Consider the following 15,133-nt stretch of genomic DNA (forward strand, 5'->3'; position numbering starts at 1 on the left):
ATGGAGGCACTGTTGGGAGACCTGAAAAACCAGGTTAGGGATAGATGGACTTGGAGAAAATTTATGTGATTGCTAAGAGTCAAAAAGAACTTGGGAGGGCATCATCAGTTTATCTGTTTATTAAATTTCTACACCACCCATCTGACCTAAGTGACTGAGTGGTTTACAGGTTCTTGCAAATGTGCATTAAATGTAAAAGTACAGCATCACAGTCGTGTTATTTTGTTATGCTGTCAGTACACTAGTGATGTAAAATATACCATTTGTCTCATCTGCATAGCGATGTTACACTGCAGATATCATAAAAGGCAAAATTAACATAAATTTAATAGCCTTATCCTGGCTACTTTGGGTACAGCAGACTCTTATTATTACAGGGGAATGCAAATGGTTTGATCTGCTGCATTCAAAGCCCATTAAATGAGATTCATTGAATCCTAGTCTCAGTTGCATGCGTTGCTATGTGCCTAACTGATTTTGCATTTCAGATGGCATTCACCAATGAAGTATATGCAATACATTCATTTGACGAGTCATTTCTTAACTTTAGCCTGCAAAGCAGCTGTTCTAGGCAGGCCTAAGTATATATCGTATTTCAGCCAATGGCTAATACTGTGCCATCTGGGTCTGCTGTGCAATGTAAAATGTTTGGCCCTTTGCCATTACTGTATTTTAATTTCAGCCATATCCCCTCAAGGCTTTGTGTCACGTTCTTACTACCTCTTACAGCTGATTAAGAACTCCGTATACACTTAGAAGGGGGAATATGGAGGATCAAAGAAGCTTAATTATAATGATTATAAGTGTCTCAAGTTTCTCAGGGAGAATAAAAGAAAGTTGGAAAAAAACACGAAGTTATCAGCTGCCTCTGGCAACTTTGAAAGCTGCTGGAGCGTCTAGGGATTGCTTTAAGCACCAGGTTCTTCATTTCAGCCATTATATTGTCATTACGGCAGGTGTCAATAGCAGTTACTGCAGTCCAAGTCACCCCGGAGAATGTCAGTTTGAGTGCACAGAGTTCACAGATGCAGAATGAGGATCATTATTATTTTTAAAGACCTTAAAACACCTGATCAGTGTCTGCTCAACATTTGTTAATGTAGTTTGTTAATGTAAGGAATGTAGTTGCACAATCAGGTTGAGATAATCATAAGAAATATAGTGATCGATCTCTGGAAGGAGAAGTATTTTGTTCCCCTTGGTGCCAATCAGATCTGCCTGGGAAATCTATAAAAAGGATGCTCAATAGTGCCTCCTGCTGATGTATTCTAGAAACTGCACCAAAAAAGCACACAGTTCCTTGTATACAACAGTCATAAACAGAAACTACTGAGAACCACAATGAATTTATTTCTTTGAAGTTGCATGCAATCCCCAAAAGACTTGGGGCATTCCTCACGGGGCCTCCAAAATTTCCTGTTGAATTTTAATTTTTTAAACTAAATCACACTAAATGTTTATCCTGCTCTTGCTGCCTTTTGAAGTTCATCCTCCACTACCACCACCACCCCCAAAAAAAGTTTGGTTTTAACCTAGGCTGTAGTGTAGACCAAGCCATTGCAGTACAGGTACTCCTTGCCTTATGACCACAACTGAGCCCAACATTTCTGTTGTTAAGTGAGACAGTTGTTAAGTGAATTTTACTCCATTTTATGACCTTTCTTTCTACAGTTGTTAACAACTGCAGTTGTTAAGTTAGTAACATAGTTGTGAAGTGAATCTGATTTTCCTCATTAACTTTGCTTGTCAGAAGGTGACCAAAGCAGATCACATGACTCTGGGACACTGCAACCATCATAAATATGAGTCAATTGACAAACGTCCGAATATTGATCACGTGACTTTGAGGATGCTGTAATGGTTAATCCTTAATTCTCCAAGTCGCACATATCCATCATGGCTAATATTCTTCAGTGTGAATAAATACTTATTAGACTGACATTGAAAACCTGCAGTTTTGAGTCTAGTACAGGTAAATCCTCGACTTATAACCATTTGGTCAGTGAACTTTTGAAGTTCTGAACAGCACTGAAAAAAGGGACCAGTCCTTATGACCGTTGCAGCATCCCCATGATCATCTGATCAAAAATTGGGCGTTTGGCAACTGGCATGCATTTACAATGGTTGAAGTGTCCTAGGGGTCACTTAATCGCCATTTGACCTTTCCAACTGATTTCCAACAAACAAAGTCAACGGAGGAAGCCAGACTCATTTAATAACCCCATGATTCACTTATCAACCATGGACTACCTGTACTTTATGAGATTTGCCTACCATTTTATTTAGCAGCTCTCCTATAAAATACAATACAAAAACAATATAATTGGAATAAGAACTCCAATCTAACTGGCAATTAAATTAAATAGTAAAAGTCATCAGCTAAAATTCATTTGAAAGAATTTGGCACTGTTGGCTGCAGTTAATCCCCAAATAATTTTTAATACAGCTATGTTTTCACTTCTTTCTGGAAGTCCACAAAGGGGGGGGGTGTCCTTGTGTCAGGGGACAAAGCTGTCCCAAAAAAGGGGAATTGTGACAAAACATCCACCATTGGACCTTCTTTTCTTGTACCTTTTGATAGAGACCCATAGCCGGTGCTCCCTTTCAGACAGAATAGACTAAAACATTTTGGAAAAGACAGTCCCAATAATCCCAGTCTTGAGCCATACTAACAACCCCAGACTAAGTCCTGATTCCTACAGCCTAATAAACCAACCTAGGATTTAATTGGGGGGGGATGAACTCTATTAGCATTTGCAATAAATTGGGATCTATTGCATTGCATTTATTGACTCCAAGGCACCTGAAGGCAGGACAAGAAGCAATGGATGAAAACTAATCAGAGAGAAGCAACCTAGAACTAAGGAGAAACTTCCTGACAGTTAGAACAATTAATCAGTGGAACAACCTGCCCCCAGAAGTTGCGAATGCTCCAACATTGGAAGTTTTTAAGAAGAGACCGGACAACCATTTGTTTGAAACGGTACAGGGTTTCCTGCCTGAGCAGGGGGTTAATAATAATAATAATAATAATAATAATAATAATAATAATAATAATAATAATAATAATAATAATAATAATAATAATAATAATAATAATAATAATAATTTGCTTAAGGTTATATCAGAACCCAGACAATTCTGACTTAGCCAGAAAACTGTGATCAGGAAGTTGGGAAACAGTTCTCCAAGTATAGGTGGAAGTCTACCCAGTTGAAAAAGTCTTTAGAAAAGAGCTCCATGTTTAGAACCACTATCTTGGGAATAAATGCCAGGGAATACAATAGGACTTACCACTGGCTAGGTCAGTGATGGCGAACCTTTTACAGACTGAGTGCCCAAACTGCAACCCAAAACCCACTTATGCATCGTTGAGTGCCGGGTGGGTGTGGCCCATTGGCTGGGTGTGGCTGTGATGGTAATGGCAGACTGGGTGGGACTAAAAAGTTCAATCAATCAATTCTAATTTTGCAAGATCTTTTTTTCCCCGTGAGAAGTTGAAATTGACTGATTGAACCTTTTTTTTTTTTTTTGCACACGGTGGCGGAGGCCTAAAGCAAAAAGGTTTTATAAAACCCAGCTGAAGGCCTAGGACTGGGACGACAGCAGATGTGCCCACAGAGAGGGCTCTGAGTGCCACCTCTGGCACCCGTGCCATAAGTTCGCTACCACTGGGCTAGGTTGACCTAAAGTACTAACCATTACCAACCTCATTTTAGCCTAGAATGTTGTCCAGAACAAGCCAGCATGCCTAGTTTAGGTTTCAGCACGAACTTGGAATTAATGCTGCCAACCTGATTTAAATAAAGGATAAGTCTGTGTATTATAGAAAGACAGTTATAAGAATATCCAATGAGTCACAAGTTCCTGCTCAAAAATATCAACTGAAAAACAGGTGGATCACATCTATCTTCTTTTTTAATGGCTTTTCTTCCTTGTTCTACACTTGACTTATACCTGTCCTTATTTCAAGCATAAAAGACCAGGACTATATATGAAGTTCCAATTAAACTGATTTACTAGTAATCATGCCTATGCACAGGAATCTAAGTTAGCACTATCTTGGCATTAGATAAGGATCAACAAAATTCAAGAGCAGTTGGACTTAGTCCGTTTATGGGTACTTATTGATTCTAGGCTGACTCCTCTTTTGACTCCACCCAGGTTCTGCCACTCCTTCTCCCACACCTTGTTTGCAAATGACATAAACCATCAAGCTGAGCAGTAGAATTAATTCAGTTTTTCAAGGATCAGCCCATTTTCTTCTGATTGTCTATGGACTTATACCTCATTGGTTGGGGAAATGGCAATGACCTTTTAAGCCAATATTTAAAATTTAACCAGAGCCACACCTTGGCCATTCTTGCACTCTGCCTAGAATTGAATCATCAAGCATTTACAAGGCAATCAGTAAGTTGTCTCTAACCGGGCAGATACATTGTTGGGTATAGCAGACCTCTGAATATTTAGTAAGCTTTTCTTCCCTTAATATATTTATATAATGATAATATAGATTGTGTGCATTTGATATTATGCAAGGAGACCAAAAGATCAGATGTTCTTGAGACATATTTTCATGATTCTTCAGATTTCTGGGGCATAGAAACTGACAGCTTTTTGCAGTTTATTCTAAGAATTTATTTTTTGACTATGGGCAATACAATATTTTATTTTGGGATGATGTGTTAGCAAAACCTCCTTATTAAATAGCTAAAACTCCTACTGGGAAAATAGAAATAATTGGTACTCTTATTTGTATATTTTCAGGGATACTTCAAGCATAATGTGGTAAACTAGATTTGTTTTAACTAGCTTGCACATTGTACAAAATGCTAAGGCAAAAAATCATGGTTTACAAACCACAATAGCCTGGCTCATAGATCCTGCTATGCCATAATATAATCTGTCAGGTTTTGGAATATGTACAGGGTGCCAAAAGTCAGACCATATAGGCCAATCACAATATGCTTTAATAATTAATATTTTTTCCATGTTACTATACTTAGGAATGTTCAAATGTCATTCATCATCCTAACATGAGGTAGGAAGCGTTTAGAAGAAAATGGTAATCAATTGTAATATTTAATACACATTTAATACTCTTGTCTATGGCACCTGACTTTTGATCTACCCTGTATACGAATCCATTATTCTGTGTTATGACTAAGCATGTAGATTGGTCAGTTATTATGAACAAGAACTGAAGCTTTATATTCGCTCTGTATTACCTACAATTTTTATTGTGATCAATGATCTATCCAGAATAAGATATAAAAATCATATAAACACCAATCAGAATATGGTAATCATGGATATTTGATTAGGTGCTCGAACTACTTCCATGAAAAATTATCACAACATTGGTGATGCTGTCACTGGACACAGAAATTAAGAACTTTGTTTGCTAAAATTCTATCTATTTGGGTATTGTTACAAGTTGGGTGAAATGAATGAGTTCCATAGACCTCTATAAAAATTACAGTACATGAGTGATGATTTTGATTTCTCCTGAAATGCCTAGAGTCAAGTCTGTTCAGGTAAGGATTTTTTAAGTATCCGTTCAGCAAAAATGCCGATGTTAGTTTCTTTACCAAAAACCAGGGGTCACCATTATTGATCTGTAAAGCCAGACTTTCTTGCAGTTGGCTGAAGTGTCTGTCGTGAAAGGACAGCAAAGTATTCATTCATGTTGGAATAATTGAGTCAGTAATTGACTCAACCAGCCAACCTTGGATATTATGGTATTTGGGATGATTGCGGTGCTAATGATCTCATTTCCATCAGCCCAGAAGATTTGACCTAACCCAGCCCAAATTTACTTTTGCATGTAAAATGCATTCCCTCAGATCAATGATGCTTTACTACGTTATTAACTCCAAGTTGGAAGGGGTGCAGATTGTTCATGTGAAGGGCAACCTTATCTGAAGATAGATATTTAAGACTTATAAAAGATGTGGCTCTAACTGGGATTCCTATAACCGGCCTGTAAATTTCTTCATGGACAATATATAACAGCAAAGAGTTAAATGATCATCTAGCAATCCTACTCAAACCTACTTTGCGTGACATGTAAGAGATTCTAGAAGTTTCAGACTTAGTAGTCTGTCTAGTGGTTGTGCAAGGCTGTCTTGGCATATATTAACAAACTTGATCTTGGGGAGTAGGTCTGAATTTCAGGATACAACAATGACTTCAATGATCAAGAGGAACTAAGCATTTCTCGAAACAAAGTATATTGTGTGAGAAGCCTTGCTGATGAAGCCCGGTGTCAAAGGACATCAAACAAAGAGCTGGTTCTTTACTTATTAACCATTTGGAGATAAGATTTATTACAAAGACCATCTGGAGATACGGTTAATTGCAAAGTCCAAATAGTAGCTGTAATCTTACCCAACAAGGCAAATTTCACTACTCAAATTTCAAATTAACCCAATTCCCACATTCACAAAGATTAAATTTACTTGATTGGGCTTACTGCCGATACATGAATTCAGTTAATTATAAGGTTTTCAGAAAATCATGGACAACAAAAACATGCTAAGTATTACAAGTAGTCCTAGACTAACAACCAAAATTGAGTCCAAAATTTCTGTTGCTAAATGAGACAGTTGTTAAATGAGTTTTGTCCCATTTTACGATTCTTGCCATAGTTGTTAAGTAAATCACGGTGCTTGTTAAGTTATTAACATGGTTGTAAAGTGAATATGGCTTCCCCATTGCCTTTTCAGAAAGTGGCAAAAATTGATTACGGTATATAATCCCCAGATCCTGCAACCATCATAAATATGAGTCAGTTGCCAAGTGTTCAAATTTTGATCTCATGACCATGGGGATGCTGCAATGGTCATAAGTGTGAAAAACGGTCATAAGTCAATTTTTCAATGCTGTTGCAAATCCAAACAGTCACTAAACAAACTTTTATAAAGACTACCTGTACAGTACATACTTCACACATTATACTAGTGGTGGCGAACCTATGGCACGGGTGCCAGAGGCGGCACTCAGAGCCCTCTCTGTGGGCACGCGCACCGTCGCCCCAGTCCTAGGCCTTCAGCTGGGTTTTATAAAATCTTTTCGCTTTAGGCCTCCACCGCCGTGTACAAAAAAAAAAGGTTCAATCTATCAGTCAATTTCAACTTCTCGCGGGGGGAAAAAAAAGATCTTGCAAAGTTGGAATTGATTGATTGAACTTTTTAGTCCCATCCAGTCTGCCGTTACCACCACAGCCATGCCCACCCAATGGGCCACACCTACCCGGCATTCGACGATGCATAAGTGGGTTTTTGGGTTGCATTTTGGGCACTCGGTCTCTAAAAGGTTTGCCATCACTGCATTATACTAATACAGGCTTCAGTACACTACTAGTATACAATACAGTACATTATATATACAGATTACACATCTATGGGCTTTACATATTATACTAAGCTATGAATTGTTGAATAGGTGGGATTCAAATATTTCAGTAACACAGTGAAGAAACTGAAATTAGTTTGAAAGTTTATATGGGCCATTCACTTTCATTAATGCTCTTCAGGTCCTAGGTATCTGGGGGTGGGCAAGGGTAATTACATCATGAGACATATGACATGATGATGTTGTCATTGTGAGATCTATCATAATTTGTGCTCCAGATCTGTGAGCAATACTCAAATAGCTTTTGCAACAAATTCTGGATGGAGAGGTCCCAACACACCTGAAGACACGCAGGGGATTTCTTGGTAGAGCATTCATAGTGGAGAATGTTTCCTATCCCATTAGATTTGTAGGGAAATGGAGATTATATTAGTGTTTTGGTGCTGAAAGCCATGGACATCACAATACAAACACTTGTTCGTTTCTCTTTCAGACCATGAAAGTCTTCGACTTGTCAGTGAAATCTGGTGACTGCATCAAACTGAAGGGGAAAATACATCAAGGGGCCAAGAGGTCTGTATGGTTAATTGGCTTTAGGCAGGTCTGATATGACATTAGGTCGTTTCTGGCTTTGGACAGATTTAAAAGTCTTCCTTTTCCACTTTTGTTGCTCATATAAATGTTATTAATGCAGTGTTTTCATTGGCAGTGAGCTTAAACAATTCAGTTTGCAAACAAAATATCTTAAGTTGCCAACAACTGGTACGAAATGACTTTGAAATGACCGAAGCTGGATTCCAGCACCTTTACAGACAACATGGTTTGCTGGTGTGGAGATGGAAAATGACCCACTTCAATCTGTTTTCAACAATGCAGCCTTTTTTTTAATATCCCCAGATTTAGCCCAAAGTCACTTTTATCTTGCAAATCCCAGCAACCGTGTGTGTGTGCTTGGAATGAGCTGATAAAAGTGATTGAGTTCACACACTGTGCTGTGATTTGGTGAATAAATCACAATACCAACAACACGGGCCAATCTTCAGCGGGAAATTACCCCCTAAATTAATTTTGGCCCCATCCACTGCAATCCACACTGAAATTTCTGAAGTCGGCTTAAGAAACAGCTAGTAGTAGTATTTCTCAACCTGAACGATTTTAAGATGCAGGGATGTCAACTTTCAGAATTTGGAATTCAAATCCCAGAGTTCAGCCTGGCTGGAGAATTTTGGGAATTGAAATCCATGTTTTAATATACAGCGACCCCTGACCTTTGGGCATCAGGGACTGGTTACGTGGAAAGTAGTTTTTCCTCAGATCAGGGAGGTGTGGTTTCGCACATGCTTGCATCCTGCGTGTGCGTGAATGGGGCTTCATTTGCTTGTATGGCCCAGTTCCTGGCAGGTTGTGGACTTCTGCTAGCCCACGGTCTGGAGGTTGGGGACCTATTAATATAGAGGGCAGGTAGCTTCCACTCCAGTGCAGAACTGCTCTTGGAAGATTTCCTGGGAGCAAACCTCACTTTCAGCTTGCTTGATTATGAAGACTTGCTATCAGCAAAATAATAGGGCAGCAATATTCATGGCTTAAGCTGAGTTTCCCTATCCACCCACCATTTTTCACCACAGTAAGCTTCTCTTGCATTCAGATCGATGGGTCTTCTTCTTCAACCCAGACATAGACAGCTCATGGTCTACAGACTCCACATTACATTTAACCCAATTTCTGTGCCCCCTCTAAGGGCAGATCCACACATTCACCCAAATACGCCCCCACCCCCTAAATGCAGAAAAATATGTTCTTCTTCCAATCCCATGCTATTGCAAACGTACTTCCCACTTCCCCTGCCCCAGTTGAATTTTCTAGCTCTGATTCAAAATGGGTGCTTTTCAACTGGAGCCATTTTCAGCCCTTCAGGATGGATAGTCTGTAGGGCTTCTTTCTGACTGAGTTTCAGCTACAGCTGCAACTGGCTGCTTCAGGCTCCAAAAACCAAGAAAAACACACTAAACATATATTCTGAGAACTCCTAGGGAGGAGCTTTCTTGACTTTCTTTCTCCCACATGCTAAGCTTTGCTGTCTTTTGCTCCTCTTGAATACACCCCCTTCCTTCTGGGAATGTGGACTACATTCCACCACAACTCCAGGGCTTCCAACGTCCCTTCCCCTTCAGCAGCTGCTCATTGTCCTGAGTGGCCATTTTGTGCTGGGCTGCTCTGTTCTCTACTACCATTAAAAAAAAATATTGCAGTTAAGGCATCAATGCCCATTAAACCAACCAACTTTCCCTATCAATGATTTTTCCACCCTGTTTAAAAGCTCTATTCAGCATCCCCAGTGGACACTCTTTCAGTTTTGAGCCAGAGGTTTAGTCCCAATATTTTCTCTTGGTTTTGCAAATTGATGCAATGTAGGCTTGATGCTTCAAAGCTTTGTTAAACAAAGTCCTGCTGAATCGAGTGCCAACGTGGTGATGAAGTGCTTGGAGCATACTAGGGTCTGCTGCAATGAAATCACAATGCTTCAAAAGGAAATGAAAGGAAAATTAAGAGGATTATGTCAGGATCAAGTGAGAGAATGCAGGAAGGAAGACAAGCAAGGCCTCCATCAGGAAACCACAATGGACCTGGTGAGAAGAGAACACTTCCTTGAAGGAAAAGTAGGCACTGGTAGACCGGATCCTCCAGCAGTCAACCCCAAGGCTTGCCTTCCCTTCCTGGATGGGAAAGGCAGGAAATAGGAAAAGAACTAGTCAAATCTTGTGATGGTCAAAGTCTAGACTGAGCACCGGCCCAAACACCACCCCAGTCTTGTTGCCAAACCACTGAAAATAGGACTGCAATTTCTGAAATTGGCTTAAATAACTTGTGTTTAATGTGTCACCCTTCCCTTTGTTAGTTTTGCCATCAACCTAGGTCGGGATGATTCTAATCTGGCCATTCACTTGAATGCTCGCTTTGAAGCCCATGGAGATGTCAAGAAGATTGTGTGTAATTCCAAATCAAATGGTCAGTGGGGTGCAGAGGTACGGCCATCGATATTCCCGTTCCAGGAAGGAGCTGAAATTAAGGTAAGGAAGAGCATTAAGGCACTGAAGTGTCAATTCAAAAGATATGGGATCTCTTTAAAAATGTTGCTGGGTGTTAAAACATTCTCCTTTCTCTGAATGTTTACCTGGACTTTCTGGCCTGCCCCATGTGAAATGCCACTGGGGGCACCATGTTCGGAAAAATGTTAGCTGCTGCTACCAACTCACTTTCTCAGTCACTTTTTTTCCAAGGGAATAGTGAGGAGTCTCAGGTTGGATCCACTGCTTAGGTTAAAATGAAACTGAATAGCAATGGCAAAGCACTTAGACTTATATACCACTTCACAGTGCTTTACAGCCCTCTCTAAGCAATTTACAGAGTCAGCATATTGCCCCCAACAATCTGGGTCTTCATTTTACTACCTCAGAAGGATGGAAGGCTGAGTTAACCGTGAGCCGGTGAGAATCAAATCAAACTGCCGAATTGCTGGTAATTAGCAGTCAGCAGAATTAGCCTGCAATATATCATTCTAACCACTGCACCACCATGGCTCATAGATTGTTGTTGACCATAAGGTGGGACCCAACCATTGTCTTAGCAACTCCCCAACTCCCAGTCCATGGACCAGCACCAGTCCCCAGCATGCCAGAAACCAGGTCGCGCAAACAAGTGAAGCCCCATCCGCGGGATGCAGGCAGCAGGCAAAACCATGCCCCCTCTGGTTCGCAGGTGTTAAGTTAGTAACATGGTTGTTAAGTGACTCTGGCTTCCCCATTGACTTTGCTTGTCAGAAGGTCACAAAAGGTGATCACGTGATCTCAGGACACTGCGACCATCATAAATATGAATCAGTTGCCAAGCGTCTGAATTTTTGATCACATGATTTTGGGGAAGCTACAATGGTCATAAATGTGAAAAATGATCATGTCATTTTTTTCAGTGCTGTTGTAACTTTGAACGGTCACTAAATGAACTGTTGTTTGTCGAGAACTACCTGTAGGTTCTGGGATCCAGAGAGGTCCAAGCCAAAGTAAAAGTACAACATGATGGCTTAAGGAAGTAAAAGAAAGTCAAAAACATACAAAAAAGAACGAGCCACACTTTAGGTATTTTTAAACAATTAACAAAATTCTGCCATTGGTTCTGCTATGTAGGTAATTCTTAACTTGTAACCACAATTGAGCCCAAAATTTCCATTGTTTAAGCAACACAGTTGTTAAATGAATTTTGCCTCATTTTACAACCTTGTCACAGTTGTTAAAAAAATCATTGCAGGTGTTAAGCTAGTAACACAGTTGTAAAGTGAATCTGGCTTCCCCATTAACTTTCTTTTGTCAGAAGCTTACAAAAGGTGATCACATGACCCTGGGACACTGCAATTGCCAAGCATCCAAATTTTAGTCACTTGACCATGGGGATGCTGCCGCCGTTGTAAGTGTGAAAAGTAGTCATAAGTCACTTCAGTGCTGTTGGAACTTTGAATGGTCACTAAATGAATGGTTGCAAGTCAAAGACTACCTGTATATATAGAACCATAACTGGAGCGATGAATAAACTATGTATTTGGTCATCCATAGGCAAAAAAACCTATGTATATATTTGAAATATATGGAATGGTGGTTGCTCTGCCTCCAAGGCTAACTAACCTTTATTTAGGTCATAAATATTGATGGGTGGAGGAAGAATCTGGATTTTCACTTCCTGTGGCTCATCAAGGAATTAACTCGTTGGCCTGTTCTTAACAGATCTGTCTCTGCTACCAAGCTGATGAAATAAAGGTGAAGCTAGATGGACAGGAAATCAGCTTCCCCAATCGTCTTGGCCTGAATACTGCCCAGTACTTCTCAGTGGATGGAGATGTGAGTCTTCTGTCTTTCAAGTCTTTCAAGTGTTGATGAAACCTAGTCTTACTTCCACCCTGTGGATTTCTTGACTAAGATAAAAAAGGCAAATAAATAAGTCATTTGACTTCTGTCTCAGTTTCTTTTTTCCTCCTTTTAAAATAATTATATAAAAAATAAGACATTAATATTATTATAAAAATGTATACATTGTCAAAAAGAAAATACTTTAAAAAAGTGAAATACAACAGAAAATGTATAACAATAAACATATTATTCTAAATATATTTATCTAATCCATATATTCAAGTCTATATATTTCTAATATATACATACCTAAATCTATCTATCTTTCTATCTTTCTATCTTTCTATCTATCTATCTATCTATCTATCTATCTATCTATCTATCTATCTATCTATCTATCTAAACTATCATATCTATCTTGTGTTTTATATAAATGAGTTCCATATTTCATATATTTATCTATACAAGGTCTACGTCTATAGCCAGTCGTCCCAAAAGTGCTTTTTCAAGATGCAACTGGACTTTCTGGTTTTTCCTTGAAGATGTTTCGCTTCTCATCCAAGAAGCTTCTTCAGTTCTGACTGGATGGTGGGGAATGGAAGGATTTATACTCCTTGCAGACAGCTGGTCATTTGCATTCTTTACAGCTGCCTGCAGGGAGTATAAATCCTTCCATTCCCCACCATCCAGTCATGACCTGGATGACTGAGAATCTCCATAGACATCTCATAAGAAGCAGGTGCAATCAATTCTTCAATCCATTGAGTTAATGGGACATTTTTTTTCAATATTAAAAATCAGTTTTTTGGCCATATATAAGGGCATACAGAATTCATTTACGTTATCCAGTTGTCAAATTCTATGTGCCACACATATAGCTCAAGAGAAAATTATCCTCTGAATATTTTATTTATTAGTATCCTGCCTTTATTATTTTTACAAACAATTTAAGGCAGCGAACAGATTTTAGATATCTTCCTCCTCCTATTTTCCACATAACAACAGTCTTGTGAGGTAGGTTGGGCTGAGAGAAAGTGACTGGCCCAAATCACCCAGCTGGTTTTCATGGCTAACTCATAGTCTCTTGCTTTCTAGCTTGGTGCCTAAATACTAGACGAAACTATCTTTTTTATCATTTGTCACTTAATCAAATTTATATAATTGACTACTTTCCCCACAAACCTAGCAAGAACAAGACACTGTAAAAACAGGTTTTTGAAAGAAGCATTATCCTTATTACATCTCTAATAAAATGCTGCTTCTGACAACCCTTTTCTATGCAAACCAAATGAAATCCAAAAATTCTAAATACTATTTTGTTTTATTCTACAAGTCATAATGTAAGGCCCACTGACACTCTTGTTACAGGTATCCTCGACTTACCATTACAAATGGAACCAGAATCTCAGTCACTGAGCAAAGTGATTGTTAAGCGATTGTGCAAGGGCACTGGAGGGGTGGGGAGCTGAAAGGCCTGAAAACTGTCACAGGCTAGGAGGCCTCCACTGACTACAGGGCCTACTGAAGGCCAAGTTGGATGGACTTTGTAATACCTGAAATACTGAAAATCTCAGGTTGGAATTAGGGATGTTTGTTAAAGGAATTGTGGAGCAGAAAGCTGCAGCTGAGATAAGTGTAGCAAAACCAATAAGGAATGGTAGAATTAGCAACAAGAAGTTTTACAAGAAAGTTACAAGCTAGAAGGATGCTAAGGCACAGGGATATATAAACTTTGGTAACCTCTACCTTATTATAATAATAAAACACCCCCCTGCTTTTTGATAAGAAAGCTTATTAACAGAAACATGCAATGTAAGAAGAAAGAGGGTAAAGTAGAAGAATTCAGTCATGTCAAGGAACCAATGTGTGATTCTTAGGGTGTCAACTTCCTTAATCATAACTGTGTAAAATTTGTATTTGTGTGTTTTTCGGGGTCTCAGCTCCTTTAGCTGCTAAGACCCTTTTGCTGAAGTACTCCAATATAATAAAAGTTCCTTGAACTACGTCTCAATGTCTGGCTTTGATTGGCATCTGTGCTAGACTAAACCCGGTTTGCAGACAACAATGTTTTTTGTACTGTTGTACTGGCTAACTAACATGGGTTTTATTTTAAATTTGCCTTTGTCGAATGCACTTGCTAATAATTTGCCATAAGCCTGCCCTCACTACTGGCACACAGAAACCTGCCACAGGCCTGAAGCCCAGACCCTCTCCTCAACCTTTCATCGTTCTAGCCTTTAGGAAGGTCCTGTTTGCTATCTTACTAGCTGCACCTCAAATCATCTGGGTGTGCCTGTCAGCAGCTGCAGAAAAAAGGCAAAGGTAAGTGGATCCAGGTGTGGTAGGATGGGCAGAGGACTTTGGTCTCCTAGCCCTGATGGGGTGGGGAAAACTAGAAGATATTGAAGAACCTTGAATATTTTTTTCTAAACACAGAATTTATTTTCTGAAAATATTTTCCTGATATAGGAACTAATATGGCTCTCAGAATTAAGAGCCACTTAGGATGGACTTTGTAATACTTGAAATATGGGTTTTGTAGTATTGCTGTGTTGACATGGGATTTCTTGTATTTTAAATTCGCCTTATTTCTCTTTTTCTCTCTTTTAAATGTATTGTTTAATAACTTGCCATAAGCCTTAATCTCCAAGAACAATGTAAAAGGCCTCCCTTCTAGAAACTAGGACTTGCCCAAGGGTAAAAATGTGTAAGAATGTAAATTCTTCACTGTGTTTATTAGTTCTATGTTGCAAATACTTTCATTGACAGTATGCTAAAATGTATTATAAATAAAATGCATATTACTGCTCCTTGTTTCCCCAGTCCTGAGATCAAAGTGGTGCACAGGGAGTTGTATTTATCCATTTTGATGCTTTTCTATG

The 15,133-nt window shown here is 39.1% G+C and overlaps 1 protein-coding gene across 1 annotated transcript; it reads left to right on the forward strand.

Moving 5' to 3' along the window:
* On the forward strand, positions 1 to 12,302 carry LOC107293282 (16 kDa beta-galactoside-binding lectin-like). The gene is made up of 5 exons (XM_029285357.1): positions 1 to 33; positions 4,768 to 4,788; positions 7,850 to 7,929; positions 10,229 to 10,424; positions 12,129 to 12,302. The coding sequence occupies exons 1-5, from the start codon at positions 1 to 3 to the stop codon at positions 12,276 to 12,278; spliced, it is 480 nt and encodes a 159-aa protein (XP_029141190.1). The 3' UTR covers positions 12,279 to 12,302.
* The last annotated feature ends 2,831 nt before the right edge of the window (positions 12,303 to 15,133 follow it).

Source organism: Protobothrops mucrosquamatus, unplaced genomic scaffold, assembly GCF_001527695.2.
Source record: "Protobothrops mucrosquamatus isolate PMUCROS unplaced genomic scaffold, P.Mucros_1.0 scaffold1566, whole genome shotgun sequence".
Lineage (NCBI taxonomy): Eukaryota > Metazoa > Chordata > Lepidosauria > Squamata > Viperidae > Protobothrops > Protobothrops mucrosquamatus.

What these genes read in the sequence shown, in the direction of transcription:
- LOC107293282 (XM_029285357.1), top strand. Translation starts at nt 1, where the DNA reads ATGGAGGCACTGTTGGGAGACCTGAAAAACCAG. An exon ending in GATACTTCAAGCATAATGTG is followed by an intron (nt 4,789 to 7,849) that starts GTAAACTAGATT and finishes TTTCTCTTTCAG; the next exon opens with ACCATGAAAGTCTTCGACTT. An exon ending in ATACATCAAGGGGCCAAGAG is followed by an intron (nt 7,930 to 10,228) that starts GTCTGTATGGTT and finishes AACTTGTGTTTA; the next exon opens with ATGTGTCACCCTTCCCTTTG.